General features: G+C 37.8%; 4 protein-coding genes across 4 annotated transcripts; 1 reads left to right on the top strand and 3 right to left on the bottom strand.

Annotated features, from left to right (window-relative positions):
• The first annotated feature begins 533 nt into the window (after positions 1–533).
• Positions 534–1,469, top strand: LOC128498852 (olfactory receptor 6N1-like). The gene has a single exon (XM_053468516.1). The coding sequence runs from the start codon at positions 534–536 to the stop codon at positions 1,467–1,469; it is 936 nt and encodes a 311-aa protein (XP_053324491.1).
• A 7,133-nt stretch (positions 1,470–8,602) lies between these two features.
• LOC128463903 (olfactory receptor 6B1-like) lies at positions 8,603–9,553 on the bottom strand. The gene has a single exon (XM_053448056.1). The coding sequence runs from the start codon at positions 9,551–9,553 to the stop codon at positions 8,603–8,605; it is 951 nt and encodes a 316-aa protein (XP_053304031.1).
• A 4,348-nt stretch (positions 9,554–13,901) lies between these two features.
• LOC128463743 (olfactory receptor 6M1-like) lies at positions 13,902–14,886 on the bottom strand. The gene has a single exon (XM_053448045.1). The coding sequence runs from the start codon at positions 14,853–14,855 to the stop codon at positions 13,902–13,904; it is 954 nt and encodes a 317-aa protein (XP_053304020.1). The 5' UTR covers positions 14,856–14,886.
• A 5,075-nt stretch (positions 14,887–19,961) lies between these two features.
• LOC128463584 (olfactory receptor 6F1-like) lies at positions 19,962–20,991 on the bottom strand. The gene has a single exon (XM_053448033.1). It carries the CDS (start codon positions 20,989–20,991, stop codon positions 19,984–19,986), a length of 1,008 nt encoding a protein of 335 aa, XP_053304008.1. The 3' UTR covers positions 19,962–19,983.
• Between the last annotated feature and the right edge of the window lie 3,294 nt (positions 20,992–24,285).

Genomic DNA, 24,285 nt, shown 5'->3' with positions numbered 1-24,285 from the left:
TAGATGACCTAACAAGCCCCAACAGACAAGGAATAGATGGAGCATGGGTGAGGCTAATGTGACCCATCCATTTCAATGGGGCATGGCATTATCGAAATGATATGGTGTATTGGCACTGCAATGTGGTTCATCATTACAGGGTATGCTGTAGTAGCCTCACTTGTACAGTACACGGACAAACCCACTTATCAATTTTATTTGTTACTCCTGCTGGGCTAGCTTTATGAGGAAATCCATCACTGCTCTGCATTGATCTCCTGCATTGCAATACAATGCATTTGTGCAGGGACATGATATCACATGAAGTCTAGATGCATGCTGCAACTCCTCTCTGATATTCAGCCAAATCACAACATTCTGTCTGTATAGTCATGTGGCGAAGGGCATGGTTTTAAAATGAAAACTGGAGGGATGAGAGCTTAAGATAGATTTATCCCTGTGGTTGTGCAGGTTGTTTATTATTATAAACTTGTCTAGTATCATAAAAAAATCCCATCTTATTGGTGAACTGTTTCCAGCTGCCAGAAAACATAATGGGAGATCTAAATCAAACACTTGTGACAGAATTCATCATTCTGGGATTCCCTAGCCTTCAGAAGCTTTATCCTGTGCTGTTCCTGATCTTCCTATGTATCTACATTTTTACTATTACAGGTAATATTGCTATCTTTCTAACAGTGTTTATGAACTACAATCTTCAAATCCCAATGTTTTTCTTCCTCAACCATCTCTCTGCTATGGAAATTTGGTATACTTCAGTCATTGTCCCCAAAATGTTAGCAAACTTTGTGACAAATGGTAATAGTATTTCCTTTAACAACTGCATGATTCAGCTTTACCTCTTTAGCTCTCTTGGAGCATCTGAGTGTTATCTGCTCACAGCCATGGCTTACGACCGATTTCTTGCCATATGCCAGCCATTACACTATTCCACACGGATGACCAATGCAACATCTCTCCAGCTGGCCTCTGGTTCATGGTTGGGTGGCTTTATTTCACCAGTACTTCCAGTAGTATTGATAGCTAAGCTTAAATACTGCGGCCCCAACAAAGTGAACTACTTTTATTGTGATGCTCAACCTCTCCTCAGATTGTCCTGTAGCAATACACATTTTACAGAAGTGGCTATTAGCATATTAGCTTCTGGTCTTATTTTCAGCTCTTTCGTACTAACTGTTCTTTCATACATCTTTATCATCTCCACAATTTTAAGAATCCCCTCTGCCATCGGAAGGAAAAAGGCCTTCTCTACATGTGCCTCTCACTTGACTGTAGTTATAATTTATTATGGTACTATTACCTGCATGTACATGCAACCTATGTCTAAATTTCCGTTAGATGTCAATAAAGTGCTCTCACTACTATACACTGTAGTGACGCCAATGCTAAACCCTATAATCTACAGTTTAAGGAACAAGGAGATGAAGGAATCCTTAGGAAAGGTTATAATAAGGTTGAAAAGAAAGTAAAATCTTTTATGTTGTGTCCAAGTGGCAGGTACCATATAAATAAGCTAAACCAGAAAATGTGAACCTTGAGGCTGCTATTGTTCATGTAAACATCACGGATTCACAAATATATATAAATTATCTCCTTATCGTAACCAAGTTAATAAATGAGGTATCACGCGTATAAAATACCATTGAGATGAAAGTAAATGTTTATTTTTAAGAGGTATATTTTTATCTGTGTATAAGTTGCAGTTTTTGTGTGTTTAAGTGATTGTGTGGTAGCATCAAATAAGTATTATCTTGAAGGAAACCTAGACAACTGCCTTGCTGCTAGTAAATGGGACACCGGTCAGAAAAATGTACTTCACTGATGATTTTGTTTGGCCTGATTCCACAGTAAACTCCTCAAATTGTCTGTTTTTTGTTTGTTATTGTTTACATTTGTTCTAAAGTGTGAAAACAAGATTATATGTATACTTCCTCATCTCACGGGTCAAATAATTATTCCTCTGCATTAAGTTATCTCCTGTATTGTTAAGTTGCTGATTGTTGTTCAGGTATCCTTTAAAAAAGTGGGTGTGAGGAAGAGAGATAATTTCAGGACAGGAAACTAGTTGTGGGTGAGGTTGTAGTTTTGCCTAAGGCCTGAAATGTTCAAAAGGAGATAAAAACAACAAAATAAAAGTTTACAGTTTGCATTTTATTCTCATTTTTCATTCTTTGTAATTTTCCAATACCTGGTCTTCTTATCTAATTCATCTAACCACGTCTTTTAGCATTCAACAGTAGAATAAATGTAGCAAAAAAATATTCTCTGTATTGTGTTTCTTTCCACAAAAAAAACTGCTATTAGACTTCTCATTTACCGCTTACCACCTCACCTATTTCTCAACATTTCAATATATCCCCACTCCTACAAAGATCCTCTATTAAGCTCATGATCTCTTTTTAAAAATGTCTCTATCCTGAAATATGCAACAATCTGATGGAACATCCCTATTGAATATATAACCGTGTTTCCATATCACCAAATCTGTAAAATCTTCTCCAGTGCCATCACAAACCTTTCTTGGCTTAGTTAGATTGCAGCAAATCTTATATATATATATTGCTGCATACAGTAATTCTTATCAATACACCAGGTACCATCTGTACAATACCTTCTGGTTCTGGTCTCCCAATGTCTTACAGATCTACACATCCCAGACATATTTTTAAAGATCCACCGCATGCAGCTTCATCAAATATAGTACTCCTCTCCACTTCCCATTACGCCATATAAGATAGTTTGATAAACTCCTTGCTTGCAATATAATATCATAACAACAAAATATCAGACCTTTTGTTGATTTTCTATCCAACTGCTTGAGAAATTCCTGTATGGCTGACCCAGTATTTTGTGTGCCCTCAATGAGTGTGCCACATGTTTAACTCTTAGATACAAAAATAATTCTGATCCAGAAAGTTATCTCTCGAAGAATAGGAAGTAAAATTTATTCTTTCTTATCAAATACATTTTTTGTATACTTTAATTAATTTCCCAATTGTTATGAAACAAATGTGGTGAAAATGTAGATTCTGGCATTTGAGATGTCACTCATCTTAGTTGTAGAGTCAGAGATATCACCAAAACCAAGGCCTCCCAACTTCAACAGCTGGTCTGTTCCTTATTTGCCCCTTGCCCCCCTTCCAACATACAACATATGTAAACACACATAAATTACACTTAATCATACTCAATAACATACACTCCATCTCATCCCACTCACACAATTACACATCCATGCTGACACACATACACAATTACACATCCATGCTCACATACACACACACACACATACACAATTACACACCCATGCTCACACACACATACACAATTACACATCCATGCACATACACATACACAATTATACATACATGCTCACACACAATTACATATCCATGCTCATACAAACACACAATTACACATCCATTCTCACACACATACAATTACACATGTATGCTCACACACACACAGAAGTACGCATGTATGCTCACAAGTACACATCCATACATACCGTATTTGCTCGATTATAAGACGACCCTGATTATAAGACGTCCCCCCAAAATCTAAATATTAATTTAGGAAAAAACCAAAAAGCCTGAATATAAGACTACCCTATAGGAAAAAAAGTTTTACTAGTAAATATTAATTCATGTAAACAATATTTTCATATTTAATACAAGCTATGATTGAGAAAAATATATTTTTTTTTATTTCCTTTTATTTGCCAACCTGCCCCCCCCAGTTATGCACATCTGCCCCCAGGGTTGCCACTCTGCCCCCAGAAATGCCTTATACCCCCTATTTGCCACTCTGCCCCATGATGTGCTTTTTAACCCTCTATATGTCACTCTGCCTCCAGAAATGTCTTATACCCTCCTATATGCCACTCTGCCCCATGATATGCCTTTTAATCCCCTATATGCCGGAGTGGCATATAGGGGGTTAAAAGGCATATCATGGGGCAGAGTGGCATATAGGGGGTTAAAAGGCATTTCTGGAGGTGTATATATATATATATATATATATATATATATAAACTGCTAACAGCAATCACACTCCTATCAAGCCAAGGCAGCCAGTACATGCTGGAACCTGAGGATGATAGGAGTGTGAGTACAGCCTCCCTATGCCATGCTACCACCACCCTTACACATCCATACTAACACACACTCATTCACAAACCTTTAAATACTCATTCATTCCATTAATCACACACACACACACACACACACACACACACACACACACACACACGCTCAAACCCCCCACCTCCTTACCTGAACTGCAGATCTCTCACTCGAAGACTTCTGCAGGGGCCCGGCTGTGCGTGCAACTTCTCTGTCCCCGCCCCCAGAGGAAGGAGGGGGGAGGCAGAGTTATGTGACACTCTTCTAGCTTCCTATTCTCCTGCTGCTCGCGACCAAAGCCCGGTAAGTAGCATGGCCCCAGCGGACATTTTGAGGTCTTATTAGAAGACGACCTCGATTATAAGACGAGAGGTATTTTTCAGAGCATTTGCTCTGAAAAAAACCTCGTCTTATAATCGAGCAAATACGGTATATACTAGGGCTGCAACTAACAATTATTTTAGATAGATTAGTTGGCTGATTATTTTTTCAATTAATTGATTAATCAGATTAAAAAAATACCGTATTTCCCTATGTATAAGACGCACCTTAATTTTTACACTTCTATCATGCCTAGGTTCCAGGATGAGTGTGATGTTAGCTGTGCTGGAATTTGGGTATGCCTGGGCATGATAGGAGTGTTATTGCTGTCAGCAATCATGTATATTTAATATAGCAATCACACTCCTATCAAGCACAAGCAGCCAACACATGTACATAACTTTCAGCCTCCCTGTGCCCTGCCCCCCCTACTTACAAAGCCAAGCTATCACACACACATATTCATTCATTCATTCCCCCATTCACGCAGACTCATACACCCACCCTTACCTGAACTGCAGATCTTCCGGTGCTGCTCATAGACTTTGTTTCCCTCTGTGTTGCTCGAACTCCGAGTGAACTTCTCTTGTCCTGCCCAGGGGAGCAGGAAGGGAGTGGAATCATGTGATGTGATGTACATTCACGTGACTCCACTGGATTCCTGAGTCTCCTCGACGGAACAAGAGACGCTACTGAGCAACACAGAGGTAAGCTGGAAAAATGAAAAACAAAGTCACACCCTGTTTTTGCACCCCAAATTTTTGGAAAAAAGATGCATCTTATACATGGGGAAATACGGTAAATGTAAATTTCTCATTTATTTAAAATAATTTAATAAACAAACAGGATGTTAAAAACAAACAGCAGAATAAAAAAACTTTGAGAAAAATGCATTTATTGTTTTTATTTCCCAACCTGTCCCCCCCAGTTATGCACATTTGAGCCCAGGCTTGTCACACTGCCTCCCAGATATGTCAAATACCCCCAGATATGTCACATACCCCCAGATATGCCACTCTGCCCTCCCCACATATGCCTTATACCCCCAGATATGCCACTCCGCCCTCCCCACATATGCCTTATATACCCTATGTGCCTTATACCCCCAGATATGCCACTCCTTCCTCCCCAGATATGCCTTTTACCCCCCATATGCCATAGTGCCCTCTGATATGCCTTTTACCCCAGATATGCCACTCGCCCCCCCAAATATGCCAGTCACCCCCCAAATATGCCTTATATCCCAGATATGCCACTGTGCCCTCCCCACATATGCCTTATATACCCTATGTGCCTTATACCCCCAGATATGCCACTCCTTCCTCCCCAGAAATGCCTTATACCCCCCATATGCCATAGTGCCCTCTGATATGCCTTTTACCCCAGATATGCCAGTCGCCCCCCCCAAATATGCCAGTCGCCCCCCCAAATATGCCTTATACCCCAGATATGCATCTGTGCCCCCCTGATATGCCTTATAACCCCTATATGCCTTGCTGCTCTCTATTTGAGGTGGGATTATAAATCGAGGGGTATTTTTCATAGCATTTGCAATGTTTTCCATTATCGATTATTATAGATTTTATCTATTAGCTGTTACAGCCCTAATATATATATATATACATATGTATACATCGTATTTGGTTGATTATATGACACTTTTTTTCAGAGAAAATGCTCCTCATGTTATAATCAGACCTCAAATAGAGGATTGACTACAAGACTAACATCCAGATCCCCCGCAGCGCTTCAGGGGACCTTGATCCTCCTCTCTGACAGACCGTGGACGTCTGCACGATGCGCGCAGACAACCTCTGCTGCTGCCGGCAGTTCTGCCGGGGCTTCTATGACTGAGCGCCATCACATGACCTTCCGTTGCTTCACCTGCGGCAGCAGTGGAGGTTGTCTATGCGCATCCCGCAAATGTTTACCGGGAGGAGGAGGATTTCTCCGCAGCGCTGCAGGAGACCTGGATTCTTCTCTCTGGCAGCTGGTGAATCTGCTATAGAAGGGCTTCGCCAGAGCTACATGCAGGATGGACAGGGTAAAAAGCATGGCCATCCTCTCAACATATCGACGAGCCACCTTGTCGCAACAATGGAGGTCTGTGCTTTAAAAGCACCTAACTCCCTTGATAGCCTGAGCCAATCAAGGGAGATAAGATGATCTTCCCAACTGACCCATGATCCTCACTTTCTGCAAAAATAGAACAGTGGGGCTTCTAACCGGGATGGGCACTGTCTTGGCAACACTGGTGCTGTTGAGAGGTCATGCACACAAATACACACATTGATATATATGTTTGTATGTTTAGTGATATTCATAAAAGCATACATGCAGTCTTCTAGTTATATCATCAAAGGTCCCATGCAGGACAGGGATTAAAGAAGGTATACCATATACATTTTCCCTTTCAATAAAAACATTGTATTTCTTTGAGTTCCATTTTAACCCCTTAAGGACAATGGGCTGTCCCTAAACCCTTTGAAAATAATGCATTTTGAGCCCGTACATGTATGGGCTTTGTCATTAAGGGGTTAAAAACATATATTTGGCATGACAGGCCTACTTTAATATAGAGGAAAACCACATCTGATATTGAAATGCATTCTTATATCCGCAGTCATCGTGTTTTTTCAAGTATCACATATTGTTTGTATTGTGCTATTTTTTTCTGTTTAGAGTTGGCAAAATAAGTAATCCCTGGGGATGGCACATAAATGCAAATGTACATTTTACTTTGTAAAAGAGTCAAAATCGCTGATATATTTACTAGAGGTTGGGTTATAATAAATCTGTTTTATTTTGCTCATAATCATGTGTATGAAAATATTTGGGGCCACCTGTAACTGCAATTTAATCGTCTTAGTCAATGCTATTATAATGTAAAAAACAGCAATTTAACAATAACTTTTTGAGGAGGAATAATCATTCGGATTCAGAGAACAGAAAGTGCACCATTAAAGGTATACATATGAAAGAGATTTATAATACACATATTGCTTAATTTATTTCTTGGAAAGAAATGTAATACACATTTAGTTGGCAAAATAAAACATCCCCTTTAATAATTTACATATTTTTATGTAGACAGCAGACATGCTGTTTATTTTCATAAAAAAGACGATTGATCAGGTTGTGTTTATTCATTTATCTTTTCTTATGAGCTTAGTTAGAATATTTTATTCTGAACTAAAATACTTGCTTAAGACTGTAATTTGCCATCAGTCATCAGAATAAGAAAACTGTTTATTACATTTTATGGATACCTTTGTAAAAGAGAAGGAGGCGTATCAAATTGAATATCCTTTAAAAATACTTCAAAGAAATCTAAGAGAAACGTTAACAAAAATACAAATAGTATTTAAAGTGAAAGGCTTAGTTTAATTAAGGAAAATGGGTTGTCGTTAAACCCGTTACGAACAATGCATTGTGAGCCCGTACATGTAGGGGCTGTGTCATGAAGGGATTAAAATGCAGCTGGCAATGAACATTTTGTTTTTTAACCCCTTAAGGACAATGGGCGGTCCCAAAACCCATTGAAAACAATGCGGCTTTGTCATTAAGGGGATAAGTGCATCGATAATAGTTATTTTTTAATAAAAATATGGACTGGGAAGGTTATCTGATGCCATCAGATATTTTTCTAAATTTCCTTAAAAATAATTTTTTAAGACCATTTAATACATACCAGAATTCCACACTTTAGAATCCACATAGCAGTCTGGACCCAGTTAAAATATATTAAGTTATATTTATATATGCATATGCCTAAAATAATCCCAAAGTGAAACATTCTCCAGATGATTGGTATGTTTTGATTTTACCATTGCAATTTGGTGTTGCAAGAGGAACTGAAATCCCAGGTTGATGTGTAAGCACTGTGGTTAATAAAATGCAAATGAATGAGCCAAAACTAAGACCTAAACTAGATAAATAAAAATGATTCAGGCAAACACAGAATGCCAAAGGTTTAATAACATGAATTTATAAAGAGTAACCATGAGAAATCTGCACATGTTTTGTAGAATCCTTGTATTACTTACCAAAATATAGTAATTTTGAAAGACCCATGAAACTAACAGATCAAAAGCAGTTTATGGCATTGATATAGATAGAAAATTGCTTTTAGAAAAAATAAGATTAGCGCAGATGATCTAGCATTGTGAGGTATAAACAAGTTTTAAAAGTAACTTCCCTACAGTCTCCTTCACTTCCTTGTTTCTCAAGCAGTAGATGATTGGATTAAGCAATGGTGTAATCACTGTGTAAATAACAGATATCAACTTGTTATAATTAGAAGACTGTGCTCTGCTGGGCCTTGCATACATGAATAAAGTGGCCCCATAGAAAATGACAACCACAGCTAAGTGGGAAGCACAGGTGGAAAAAGCTTTTCTGCGACCAGTGGAGGTTGGGATTCTAAGAATGGTGGTCAAGATGCAAGTATAAGAAATGAACGTAGTCATAAGTGGGACTAGAAGAATAAATAAAGCAAGGATAAAGTCAACAAGCTCAGCCACCCTCATGTCCGTACAGGAAAGGTTGAGGACAGGGGAGATGTCACAGTAGAAGTGGTTTATTTGTCCCGAAAGACAAAAATTGAGACTAGAGATATAATAAACTTTAATCAAAGATATTAGGAAGCCAATGACCCAAGAGCATAATGCCAGAGTAAAGCAGGTATTTCTGTCCATGATGGTGACATATTGCAAGGGATTGCATATTGCCACATAACGGTCGAATGCCATTACAGCCAGTAAGACACATTCTGTGCAGACCAATGCAATGAAGAAGTAAAGCTGTGACATGCAAGCAGCGAGTGAGATCTCCTTGCCTTCTGTCAGAAAGATGGAGAGCAGCTTGGGTACGGTAACCGTAACATACCACACTTCTAAGAACGACAAGTGTCCCAAGAAGATGTACATAGGTTTGTGCAGGTTGGAACTTGTCCAGATGATGACAATGACCGAAATGTTCTCCACAATAATCAAAACATAAGCAACTAAAAAGATGAAAAACAGCAGGATTTGAACAGGTCGAGATGTTGGAAATCCTAAAAGAAGGAATGTATTGATCACACTGGTCATGTTGCTTTTTTCCACCATTGTCCAAAAAGTGTCCTGTTGTTTTTAAAGATTCCACAGAAGGTTTTGAATGGATGTTGGCTATGTTACTACTGTGGCATTTTATTGTTGATTATTTCATGCTGTTCTTTGTGGCAGACAGTTAGACAAAAAAAAACACTTGCATAAGATTGCATGGCAGAATACTAGTGCTAAAAAAAATCATTGTGATTCTGCCAATGTCTGGTCGTCATCAAACAAAAAAGGTACCAAAATGAAGAAAGGCACCTCTTCTTCAAAGTTAATAATATAGACTATAGAACAATAAACTACTGGATCCAAAAGGGACTTAAACTTTTCATTTTCAAATGATGACTAAACGCCAAACTTATTCTCATTTAGGAGTTCAAGCTGTTCTGGAAATTCTATTCTGATTTATATTATTCATGATTTCCTAACATAAATTCCCTAAATCTGTCTGTGTGACAAATATCACAGATATGCCTACATGTGCATTTTAGCAATAATTTGTATTATACTTCATATTTACATGAGCTGATATCAAGGTACCGTATATAACTGGTAAGACAGATATATATATATTTCTTATATTAATGAGTTAACATAACTAGAGATAATTTCTCACCTTCTCACTATCCCTTCAGCATGTCACATCCCAAAGGTACTGCAACATCCATCAGGATTAGGAGCAGAACAATAAATGTAATTTCAGCTTCCGCTGTAGGGCTATATATATATATATATATATATATATATATATATATATATATTGCTACTTACTTAGAATGACATGATTCTTTATTCTTATTGGCTAAAAGTTGTTGTCTTATGGGGAGATGAGAAATCTGATAAGCAAGCCAAAATAAGTGTAGATCTGTGTAAATTAAGTATGCAGATTTTATTGACGGAAATAATGGTAACATGATTGTATAGAAAATGCTCTAAAATGTCAAGAAACGGTAATCAGGCCAACTTTCACCCCAGAAAATGTAGCATCTTGTAATTACTGGCAACTGACCCTGTACATGGGTGAGCAAATGAACCAAAGTTAGAAAACAGCACTTTTGCCATTCGTTTTCCTTTGTTTTATTCAGGTCTCTCCCCGTTATCGGAGATTCGTACAAACACACTGAATGGGCAATTTACGTTAAAAAAAGCAAGTTTGTACGAGTTCGAATGCACAAGTCTAGTATTTTTGTGTCCAGAAGTGGTAGATAATTTTAGTGAGGATTTTTTTTATTATAGGTAGCCCAGTGTGCAAAATTCAATCAAGATTTTAGCTACTTTATTAAGTTTTATTAAAATTCCAACTAGTGAAAGTGAATAAAAGGAAACAGTAAATTTAAAGCCATCAATATGAGTTGATTTTAACTACAGGGCTATATAATATAGTTCTGTACATCTCTGAGGCAGGTGTATATAGACCCATTCTCGATTTCACAAACGTGTTATGCTATAATATGCTTTAGGATATCAGAACATTTTAGTGGCAGTTAAAAGCAGCCATAAACAGGCATCCAATAGCTATGTACACTTGTTTTTATCTTTTCCTAAAAAGAGGGTCAGTTATTGAAGAGGCACGCTTATATGAAGGAGTGTCAGGCTCCAGATCCTTCCCCTCACCTCTTACCTGCGGCGTCCACTGGCCTGTGTGGACCCTATCCCATTGGTGGAGATAGGGGAGGCGGAGAGAGAGGCTGGAAATGCCTTAGGGGAATTGCATAGCAACACAGGGGAGGGCAGGAGCACCTGGGAGTCAGAGGGAGGAGCTCTACCTGTGGATCAGTATAAAAACCCTGCACACCCTTCATTCAGACCCAGCCCCTTTCGTGTTCAGCTCATGCTATTCAATTGACCTCCCAGCACCAGACTTTGGCATAGTTTTCTGGACTTCGTGTTTATCTCCTATTGCCGCCTGCCCTGATTCGGATTTGCCCCCCAGACATCGCTTTTTGTACTTGGCCTCCTGCTTGGCCACAATGCTCTACGCTCCCAACCAGTCCTGCTAGAGCCTGACTTGGAGATTATATAAAAATTATGAAGATTGTGAGTCATACAAACGGAACTTTCACAAATAGTAACATGAGAACTCAGTAGCTTTTTCTTGCATTGTCTATCTATAAGACAATTGGATATAACCCATTAATATTCTAACACCAGTATAAAGGTGATTGAGTATAATAAATCATGACTTAACTCTAACTTTACTGACTTTTATGATTTTGAATGTTATGCACTTTATATTAAAATATATGGACAAAAGTATTGGGACACCTGACCATTACACCAACATACTTTTATAATTTATAAATTGCATTCTAAATACAGAGACATTATTATGTAGTTGGTCCCCCCTTTGCAGCCATAACAGATTCCACTGTGGGAATTTTTGCCCATTCATCCAGTAGTGCATTTGTGAGGTCAGGAACTGATGTTGCACGATAAGGCTTGGCTCACAATCTCTGTTCGAGTTCATCCGAAAGGTAGGGTTGAGGTCAATCAAAGATGGGGTTGAGGTCAGGGCTCTGTGCGGGCCAGTCAAGTTCTTCCACACCAAACTCATCCAATCATGTTTTTATGGACCTTGTTTTATGCACAGTGCACAGTCATGCTGGAATATAAAAGGGCCTTGCCCAAACTCTTCCCACAAAGTTGGAAGCATAGCATTGTCCAAAATGCTGACAGTTTGATGCAGCTTTTTAGCTGTGTAATGCATGTTAATACAGGTTTAATTTGGCAATAATGCAAAAGCAGTCAACAAACAGCTTTTAGATCAGCTCACAGTAATGTGCGATGTTTGTGTGTATCACAATTCACAATAATATGCAGTATGACGCACACACACTAACATAACCAAAGACACATGTTCACATACTAAAATATCCACACACACTCACAGATATACTCAGACACACATACTAACATACTCAGACACACACGTTTGCTAACATACCAAGACACATACTTTCAATAGTATACCTAGACATACTGCCAACATACCCAGACACACACACGCTAACATACCCAAAGACACAGGTTCACACACTAAAATACCACATACACACACCCATTAACATACTGAAGCACTCACACTAACATACCTAAAGACACACACCAACATACCCAGACAGATACACTAACATACCCAGACAAACATACTAACATACCCAAAGACGCATGTCCACACACTAAAGTACACTCACATGCACAATAACGTACATACACTTTCACTAACATACCCAGACGCACACACTAACATGCTTGGGTAAAGAAATGTTTACACACTAAAATTTCTCACAGACACTAACAAGATCTGAATCCTCCGGGTCGCGGGACCAGGGTGTGTCAATACCCTGCTCCCTTTCAATGGGGCTGTTTCCCGCTGACGTCGGTGGGCCACCGACATCCAGACACACACACACTAACATACCCCAAAACACATGTTCACTCTCTAACAAACAGGGAAAAGAAATATGTCAGTGCGCTAAGCTAGTTTCAAGCTCAAATAATATAAATGTGTAGTATGAGGCCTACCGAAAATAAATGTCAGTGCGCTAAGCTAGTCTCAAGCTCAAATAATATAAATGTGTAGTATGAGGCCTACCAAACAGGCATGAGCATGCTGCAAATACAGTGTATTGGCTGTACAATGTATACAAAAAAAGTTTTTTAGGGTGAGAAGCGCAGACAGTTTTTGTTTTTGGTACTCACTAACATACCCACACATACTAACATAGCCAGACACAAACTAACACACCCAGACACACACACTAGCATACCAAGAAAGACACACATGCAGCTTACCTTGCAAAGCCTCATCCCATCTTTGATCTAGTTTACTGTGCTACTCCTGCAGGTTTCTCAATGTGTTGTTGCGTAAGCCCACTCGACCTCGTCTCTTCCTGGAAATTAGGCAGTAAGTCCGAGTCCAGGGACTTACCTCTTTATTTCTACTCTGGGAGCATTGCTCCAGCTACCTTGATGGGATGCAATTGCCCCGCCAATAGTTGGAAGTGCGGCTACCACTGCAGAATTTATGCCAATGTCCAGCAGGCCACCTTTGGCCCGCACACCGCATGTTGGATGCCCCTGCCATATATCCTTGCAGGCGGTTCTATGGTTTCTAATCAAACATAAATCTAGATTTATCCCATTACAGGTTTTTGCAACTATTATTGTATGATAATATAGTATAATGTTTAATAAATATTCTGTTTGTATCTCTGTTTTCTTTGTCATATGATTTGTGTTTTTAGCAAATAAGAAGCAATGAATCGAATAAGAGCAGAAACAATATCAATAAAGAAGAGTTTCTGTAAAACTTTATTCCCATGCTACTCATCATTTCATAATTAGTTTGTGCGCAAAATCACTTAGAATCAGAGTGAATTCCATTCCTTAATGATGACTTTGGATTCATCACTTTCCTCAGAGCGTCTTTCACCTCCTTGTTACGCAGACAGTAAATTATAGGGTTCAGCAGGGGGGTCACCACGGTGTTGAAGACACCCAAGAACTTATTTACATCTATTGGGTATGACACATTAGGCCTTACGTAAATAAATATGACAGTTCCATAAAGAATAGTTACCACTGTGAAGTGAGAAGCACAGGTAGAAAAGGCCTTTTGCCTGCCTTTGGTAGATGGGATCTTAGAGACGGTGGAAATGATGAGCACGTAGGACACAACAGTAAGAAGGAAAGAAGTGAGAATGATACTGCAAGCAAAGAAGAAAACAATAATCTCCTCTAGAAAAGTCTCTTGGCAAGACAACCTAAGAAGAGGTGGGAGGTCACAGAAGAAATGGTTAATTATAGCAGGTTGGCAAAATGTCAGTCTTGATATCAAAAGAATAAGAAAAAATACAGAGAGAAATCCTATTAACCAGCAGGTGGAAGTTGCCTGTATGCATACTTTACTATTCATGATGGAGGGATAACGTAGTGGATTGCATATAGCCAAATAACGGTCAATGGCCATTACTCCAAGGAGAAAGAATTCAGCTGAACCCAAAGAAAAATAGAAATATGTTTGTGTGATGCATCTAAAAAAAGAAACATACTTCCATCCTGCCAAATTAGCCAACAGTCCGGGAACAATGGATGATGTGTACCATATCTCCAGAAAAGAGAGTTGGCTAAGGAAGAAATACATTGGAGTATGAAGTCTGGTATCCACACGGACCAAACTAATGATGGCAACATTTGCTGTCACAGTCAGTAAGTAAATACAAAAGAAGACCACAAAGAGAAAAAACTGCATTTCAGGTGAGAAGGCAAACCCAACCAAGAGGAACTGTGTCACATTGGTCTGTTTATCCATTGTCTTCTTCCTGTCAGCATGGTTATGTCTACCATAAGTCAAACAATTCCAAACAGACCCTTACAAATAATTTAAGGCATATATTAAAATTTGCCTGTGATTCTCTATTCTAGCTAATGCTAAATTGCTAAATGCTAAACTAAATAAATCTTCTTTCAGCCACTTATACTAAATAACAAAAAAAATACTTGATCCATAAGATTGCCAATGTATTGTTTCAATTTTTAAGATTGGAAGGGTTCTAGTAGAATATATTCTAACAGGCAGAAGTTTAGATGAGTTCTTATTAAATTATTCTTCCAAAACTAATTTAAACTTTCAAACATAGAATGGCTCAATCATTATATAACAGCAAATAATATCAAATATACAAATGTTCTAATCTTTTATTTTTGTCTAACTTCCTTTTAGTATATTTTTTATTGATGCAACTCATTTACCTAAAGATCATTTTGAAGTAACGGTCTTAGTATAGTACAGCATTACATACATTTTCCCTCACATAGTTTCCAAAAACTATTCACATTGAACCGGTCTTAACACAAGATGCAACTTATGCTCTAGCAGTAAGTTGTTATTGGTCTACCTCATGCCTGTCTTTCCCAATACAATCCATTATGAATGCTGTTGCCAAGCTTATCGCTCTGCTAGCACCTCTTCCATTGACCTCTTTACTGGCTGCCTGCTGGCTGGACAGGTCTCAGCTTAAAATCTTGGTCTTCACCTACAAAGTGCCTAATAGCAGTTCCCCTAATTACATTTCCTTATTTATCTCTAAATACACACCTACCTTGTCAATCTGCTGATCCTATGCTCTGTTTACCCTGAGAAACACGTATGTGGCTGGTCCATCAACAAGCAATTGCACTTTTGCCTCTTGTATAATATAAATCCACTATATTGTAAGCATCTTGTTTGAGCTGGGCCCTCCTCACATCTTGTTATATGATACACAACTTTTGTATGTCCTGTTTACCCCTTGTAGAGTGAGAATATTATATATAATATATATCAGATAATAATAAAATAAAAATAATAGTAAAAAATGACACTCGCCTTTCAATGGTTCATCCAGGATTTCTTTATTTCTTATACCCTTGTTTTGTTCTTTCTATCTCTGTATGTTGAGTCATTAAGCAATCCAGTTGATTTTACCCTTAGAATTTGTTTCCACACGCTTTCCCTCAGCTGAATTCTTCCTTTTCAGAATATTTGATAAAATTAAACTAAAAACACCCATAACATATGTTAAATTTAAAAAAAAAACACTGATTTGCTTTTTCAGTTTATATTATGTTTTACAGAACATGTGTTTACACAGTCAAATAAAGAAATAAAAAAAACCAAAACAATTATTTGTGTTTAAAATCAAAATATAAAAACATACCTAAATTTCTTTGCCAGTGGTGGCCTTATTTCTTGTTATTTCAGATAATTCTTTAGCATTACACATGACTCATTTGGTGGCAATAGCACAAATGACTTTGAGGTTTGCTAAGAAGAATATAGCAAAAGGACAAACTTCAATATCTTGATAATTATTAAACTTGCTGAAGCACAGCTACTTCATAATATACATGTGGGTGTATATAGTTATCAATGGGTTTAGGGATCGCCCATTGTCCTTAAGGGGTTAAATTAAAAAAACAAGGCTTAGTAGGCATTTTTTCTGTGACCTGGATGTCAACATAACATTCTGGTCCACAGCAAGTTATTTGGTTGGTTGCATCTAGTCTCCCTAACTAAATGTATTTCAATAGTTAATTTATTATTTATTAATTAAAGCCAAAATACAATCTATATACAAATTCAAGAAATAAAAAGAATTATGATATCCATCACAAAATAAATAGCTGTTAGCTGACCTAACACATTTTTGAGAAACACAGTGTAATGTAAAACCCATTTGAACAAGTGCTGTATGATATTTATCATTGTCAAAATACAATTTGTTACATTACAAGCAGATAGTTTGTACATTAAATATTTGTGTTGAGTGAAAAAAAATGTTTTTGTTACATTTGTGGATAGACTTGATTAGAGTAACAACATTTTATTTCCTGCCTGTGTTGCATATACCAATATGTTATATGAATGATGTTGTGATGTTAAGTTACAATGTATGAACATCAAGCAGGCTATATATTAAAAAAAATGATAAAAAAGTAGTAACTAAAGTAACTTGAGTAACAATTGTCCAACTGTTGATGAACCACAAGTCCTATGGTCCTCACTAAACATTTTGGTTTGGATTAGTTAAGTGAAGATTATGATAGTTGTAGTTTACCAATTCTCCTAAAATGCTTGCTAGTAACTATTAACATGTAATGCCAACTATGTAATGAACCTGCTTACATTTCACCTGAAGTATATTTAAAATGCGCATTTACCTTTTATTTTATATATGCTGTTCTCACACCTGGGAAAGGTTTAACTAATGAGTTCCTTCAGAAGTCAAGCAATTTTATTATAATTATACTTTTTTATTTTTTGTTACCTTGTCAATGCTTAGAACCTGGGTCAAACAGATCATACTTTGCTAGACTGCTTGCAATTCAGTTTTCCAACAAAACCTTATCTGCATTCATATTTCCACTGATACGTCACTACCTGTTTTACTCCCAATATGGCATTGTATGATCTGTTTGTTTTCATCAGTTGCATGTTCTGGTTGTGTCCTTCCCTTTCTGACACATCGTACCCCTCTCTCCACGTCTCTTAGACAAGGGAAGCAAGGCTGACTGGCAAGGAGAGATAAAGAGGATGATTGTAACTCTTGGGATACTTGTCAGTGTCCCTTCTGGGGCCTTCCTGCAGCTTTCTTCTCCTGAGAACAAGTCAGGAATTACCGCAGACATATATGTGGACCTGGAGCCTTCGCCAGTGGGATTTAATGTAACTACTATGCATGTGTATTTTTATGGTGACAAAAGTTCATTTTTGGCATTAATCAAGGCAATAATATTGTCTTTACAGACAAGAACGCAATTCACTGCTCTCTTTATTGAATGAGATTAAACAAAAAAGTCCTTTAAACATTTTACATTAGTGTTCAATTTAAAAAATATATGCAACATTGATCATGTTCATTTGTAAAGAAAGAAAACAGGACAGGAACTATTTAAACACGTTCAATAGTACAATAAGATACATTTCTTGTGGCTGACCTACCCTGTGTCCTGGGCTGGTTGCAAGTCATTGCCCATTTTGGCTGCAACTTATTTTTTTATTCATTTTTAAGCAAATAATGGCTATAAAAACAGAAACAAAAATGTTGAACCATCACAAAACTTTAGCAGGTGACCTTACCTGTGACTGCTTGGTCATTGATTACCTTGGCCTTGGCCCTTTGAACAATAGCTGAAAACTCCCAGTAAAGAAATTCCAGGAACCCCAACAACTAAGGATACATTTTAAATTAGTTTGTAAGTATTTTAATGTTTACTGGGCATGCGCCTAGACCCCCTGCTCGAGCGAAAAAAAATTAAAGGGACCACTCAGATGTTTATGCATTAAAGGGCATATAATGGTTACTCCAACCATTATATGCCTTTTAATGCATAAACATCTGAGTGGTCCCTTTAATTTTTTTTCTCCTTGCAAATGCATGGAAGAATTCTATATAATCCCACCACATGCATTTGCCTCCTTCCCCTTCCAGCTCCTAAGGTTGCAAGAGACATGCTCAGTTGAGCATGATATAATGACCACCTTTTAACTTCAGTGCTGACTCATCGTGAGGTCGAAACGTTGTTGTTCGTCTCTTTCAATAAATCTGCCTGATGGAACCCTTGAGTGCCTGGAGCCTTTTTCTATTTTGATACACTTATATATAGACATGCATGATCACATAAACTTACACATAGATATCCATGCTCATATACATATAAACATACATACCCTCCTCACTCACTCCCAAACCTCCTTACATCTCACTGTGCAAGCAGCCTTTCTTTCACTATGGGGGTACCCGGCGTATTGTGACCCCAATGCGTGTCTGTCTCTCTCTCTGTGCCAGTTCCAAATTATTCAGAAAGGACCCTTTTGACTGGTCTAGGTCAGAAGGGCCCTTTCTGAACAATTTTGCAGCAGGACGGAGAGATGGGAACAAGCGGTTGCAGGGTCACCCAGGCCCCTAGAGAGGCGGGCCCTGCCACAATTGCGACCTCTGCAACCCCTTAAGGTATGCCACTGAACAAATGCATTGCTGCACTTACTATTTGTTTTACAAGCTCTGCCAATCCAGTTACCTAAAACTGTTTTCAGGAACCTATTCTCGCATGATCCTCCAATCAGAGAGGACATCACTGAAAACTCCACAATTTTGGCAGAAGTTCGTGTGAGTGCAGAATGACAGAACTTTCAGTGACACCCTCTCACCCGATTGGAGTATCGGACATAACCTGGCCAAACTGGCGGTGACCTAAGGTGACCTTTAGCCAAAATTGCTCTGATTTTGGTGACGCCCCCCTCGATTTGAAGGTTCAGGTGAGAGCATGTCACCAGAAGTACCATCATTTTGGCAGAAGTTCGCACCAGGTTATTTCCATGGAGCTGCAGACATAGAAGAAAAAAGATAAAAGAGAAATCGAAAAGAGGTAGAAGACCGAAGCAGCAGTAGCTTTATCCATTTTCAGATTTAAAAACATTACATACTCATTCCAGATCACAGGAAGTAACACTACCCCATTACACCCAATGACAACTCATTTAGTAGTAGTTTTTTTGTACATAGAAAGCTAATACTGCTTATTTTTACTCTTTTTTTAGTAGTTAGAAGTGACATTATGGCTAATACAGTGCCCCAAGCAGTGTATGTGATTTTGGGTAGGTTTATTATTAGTTTAATAGAAAACATTGGTTTTTCTAGGTCTGTTTCATGTCTCGTTTTCATGCATAAAGATCTATGAGGTGAAAAGACGTATTAAGAGCAAGACAGACCACCAATATTTTCCAGCTCTGACATCATATATATTTATGTGTATACTTGTCCTTTTTATTAGTACTTGTAAAAACATTGACAACATACAACCGTTGTATCACTAATGATCTACTTTTTTGAACTCATAATTCACCTTATAAGAGGCGTCAACAGTAATTCTGAGAAATACAAACTAATTTAAAAATGCTAATGTATATTAATATGCCTTTGAACCATATTCTGCAAACCTTGTTTAATACTTACATTTCTTAAACTGTATATTATAGGATTAAGCAGTGGTGTCACCACCGAATAAAAAACAGACACAGTTTTGTCCAAGTAAGATGTGTTTATGTTTGATGGTCTCACATATGTGAAAATTATAGTTCCGTAGAAAATGCTAACCACAGTAAAGTGGGAAGCACAAGTGGAAAAGGCTTTTTGTCGACCATTAACTGTTGGAATTTTCAGAATTGTGGACACAATTAGGGTATAGGATATGGCAGTTACCATACAGCAACTCAAGATTAAGATCCAAGCTTGGCCAAAGAAAGTTGTAACTGCTTTTGAGGTATCAGAGCAGGACAGCTTCACCAGTGGACCAAAATCACAGAAGAAGTGGTCAATTTCTCGTTCAGCACAAAACAACAGCTTTGAGACCCAAACAGTTGGCATTATAGGAATAAGGCAACCACTTATCCAGGACACAACAGCCAACCAACAACAAACTTGATGGGTCATTATGGATGAATAGCGTAGAGGGTTACAAATTGCTAGGTAGCGATCATAGCCCATAATAGCTAAGAGTACATTTTCAATCGAGCCCGAAAAGAATACAAAGTAGAACTGGGTCAGACATCCATGCATAGATATAGTGACACGTTCAATCAACAGCACAGACAGCATCTTGGGAATAATGACGGTAGTGTAACCAATCTCCATCACTGAGAAGTTGCATAGGAAAATATACATAGGAATATGAAGCTTGGGATTCACCTTCACTACTATGATTATTAGCATATTGGTTACCAATGTGATACAATATGAAGCCAAGACAATTGTAAATAGAAGTTTCTTTATCTCATGATGCAAAGGGAAGCCCAGCAAAATAAAGTCAGGGATGTTTGTTGTGTTCTGTAAGTCCATATTCCCATCTTCTGTATCTGCTTCATAAAGAAGGTTAAGTATGATGTAAGATAACATTTCACAATCCATGTACATGACATTAAATTCACTGTTTGTCTACTGCTGTATTTGTCACCTGATTCAGTACACTGTGACAAAATACAACTATTACGTTTCACACCAGAGTAGTCAAAAAGGCAACCCAAATTGTTTTTCGAGGACTACAAAAAAAAATCATGTGCTAGATTAAGCTAACTTTATTGATAGTATATTCCTAGCTCTGTTTTTTTGAAGGTACTATTCCATATAACAAAACATTAATTATACTCTCTAGTATGTTAAAATAACTAAGGCTTTTTTTATTGTTGTTGCTCTTAAGAAAATCCTTAACACTTTACTTATATACACTCTCCCCTTCCCTTACTTATCAATGCTCACTTCCTCTGCCTTCTCCAGCTGTCCATTGCTGAGGTGCTGTCTGTATCTCACCACTCATTTCCAAAGGTTTTTAAGAAGCTTTTTCCCAGTAGGCCACTCCAGCCCAGTTGTGCTGCCGTTGTAGTAAAGTGGAGATCTGGGCAGCCTCCTACAATACCAAGGATTGTTGGTAAATACAGCCACCAGCACAGACCTTCTACACAATTGATTCCTCTTTCAAAGTTTGTGCATCTCCTGATGTCAGGCTTTGGGATATAATGTGAAAAACTACAGGAAGAAGGAAAGACGAGTCAGTATTGTAGAAGTCTGTGCTGGTGGCTATATAGACCTACATTCCTTGGTAAATGTTGAGTCGGTCCAAGTGAAACCTGCCACAGGCCCTTTTATCCCACATTAAAAACATCCTTGATGTCAATTAAGTATTTAAGTTTACATGATTCAAAAAACAATATGGGAAGGGTTTTGCCATTCAGCATTGCTAGGAATGATGTATGTAATGCTTTATTTAGATATTTAGTATTACATTAAACACGGTACAGTATGTGTGGATACATGACGTTTACGATTTCAGCATCAACCACAACATCACAGAACAGTGTTTCTTGATCATGTTTAAGTAAGTCATTATACAAACAAGGTATTGAAAGGAAATTTAAGCAAAAAAAAGTTAAGCAAAATAAGCCTCCTCATTTTACTACAGTAAACAACCCATTGGAACTGCATATTTGATAACTTCCTATAATATATCTATATCTTAAATGATTGCTGGTGTACATTTTGCACTAGTTTCACATCTGTGTAGTATTCATAACTATAATAAATAATTAGGGGTAAGTGAAATGGCCTTAAAGCAACAATGATAGAGCTTAATACAGCAAAGGAATTTAAGCATGTATAGAAATAAGGTTGTTCTGACAAGACCAAGTGAGGATTGGAGGCATATAACAAAAATGAGCAAAGTAATGGGGACAAATGGCCCTTGTTTGTCACCAAATGATGTGCCTTTATGCATCATACAAAACTGATGCTGTGTAACTGTTCTAGGCAATGCGCCCTGATGGTAGCCCTGATTTTGAGATACTGCTAGAACAGTGATGGGGAATCTATGGCATGTGTGCCACAACAGGCACCTTGCCAGGTTGACAACTAACTGGTCACATTTTTAAATCAGCCCAAAGTAAAGGGAGTGTGAGGTCTGTTCATGTCCCCCTGCATGCATCATGATGGAGCATTGAAACAAAGGTCTGTATGAACAGATCTTGAGCGCCAATGACAAGAATTAGGAAAGGGGATAGATAGTGAGAAAGAGGAAGATAGTAAGAAAATGCAGAGAGATAAAGGGAAGGGATAGTGAGGCAAGTGGATATGATGATAGGGGAGAGATATTGGCAGCAGCAGATGGGTTCCATCTGAGAAGCCATCAAACACCTTGCATCCAAATGTATATGTATTTAGATTAAATAGGATTGGTGCAAAGTATTTGGTGGCTTTGGTGCTGTTGCCACTACCCTTTGTCATGACAAAGGGTTATATAATGCAGATTATTCTTCAAATTTCTGCATTCCTCAACATAATTCCTCAACATAATTTGCCAAAATAAACTGTATCTGTCAAGCTGAGTGATGTATGTAAATTTGCGTATGCATGTATGTATGTGTATGTGTAAGTATACATGTGTGGAGGATAATTTGTGCTTGAATGCATGTAAGCGCATTACACCAGGGGTAGACATTAACATGCTGTCTCGGTACTGTGAGGTCTGCAACTTGGTTTCATGCAGAAAATTGGGCCCAAAAACATTCACCATCACTGTGCTTGAAGAAATGCTTTTGATTTTTTTTGCAACATGCAATTTTCCACACAGTAATTGGGCATTAGGGAATATTTGCATCATGAATGGATTCCTTTAGGTTTTAATGTTGTGTATTGGGCACATTATCTGCCACATATGTTATGGATTATTATATTATTGGGATGGTTAGGTGGGCTTGCTCCCAAATTAAATGCTACCAGTTCTTCCCTGTTGTCTTCCATAAATAAGCTGCAGGAAAATGTTATCATAATTGTGAAGTGATCAGGTCGGAACTGGCCATTGTTCAAATGCACAGCAACAATGAAACTCACTACATTTATTGTCGCCGGTGTTGCAGATCAAATCCTTTCACTTGAGAAGTAAACCAACAGAATAGAAGAGTAATATAACCCCGTACTTATTTCCTACATTTCATCTTTTCATATGTTGATATTACTTAGGCTACAAAACTACAGGGTGGGTAAGTATTAGATACATTTGGATGTTTATCCTATATCATTTAACAAGACAACATAGACCTAATATAGAGTGATATTTTTATTCACCAAATGATAACTATGTCAAATAAACCTGCACAAATTTAACACAATATTGCTCAAAAGGAGAAATCATAATACACCATAAAACACATATCTGTATCACATTCCTGATTGATTGCATTGATTTGTCTTGCTTACCCAGTGCAATTGACAGTAGTAGTCTGAGTCTATCAAGCTGCAACATTATGCCGTACATAATCTACCTCTGGATCCTGTTCATATAGTTTACTGAAACCATCAGGGGAATACTTAATAGTCCCTTTGTGGCTGCCCATCATACACAATGCTCCAACCGAAAGAACACAGAGTTTATAGACCATTCATTGCTTTTTCATCGCATATCAAATAATTATTACATACAGTAAAATACCAGTTACCAAAAGCTAAAAAAAAGTCTTATATGTGTTTGCATTCTTATCATTCTTATCGCACTTACACCAATTAGCTATAACATTATGACCACTGACATCTTGTTATCATGGCACATGTCAGTGGTGGGATATATTTGGCAGCAACTAAACATTTTGTTCTCAAATGTTATGTGTTGGAAGCAGGAACCATGGGTAAGCGTAAGGATGTAAGCGACTTTGACAA

This window comes from Spea bombifrons, chromosome 1, assembly GCF_027358695.1.
Source record: "Spea bombifrons isolate aSpeBom1 chromosome 1, aSpeBom1.2.pri, whole genome shotgun sequence".
Taxonomy (NCBI): Eukaryota; Metazoa; Chordata; class Amphibia; order Anura; family Pelobatidae; genus Spea; species Spea bombifrons.
This window is presented reverse-complemented; position numbering and strand designations above follow the sequence as displayed.

Coding starts and splice junctions, on each gene's coding strand:
- LOC128463743 (XM_053448045.1), bottom strand. CDS start 14,855: ATGGATAAACAGACCAATGTGACACAGTTCCTCTTGGTTGGGTTTGCC.
- LOC128463584 (XM_053448033.1), bottom strand. CDS start 20,991: ATGGATTGTGAAATGTTATCTTACATCATACTTAACCTTCTTTATGAA.
- LOC128498852 (XM_053468516.1), top strand. CDS start 534: ATGGGAGATCTAAATCAAACACTTGTGACAGAATTCATCATTCTGGGA.
- LOC128463903 (XM_053448056.1), bottom strand. CDS start 9,553: ATGGTGGAAAAAAGCAACATGACCAGTGTGATCAATACATTCCTTCTT.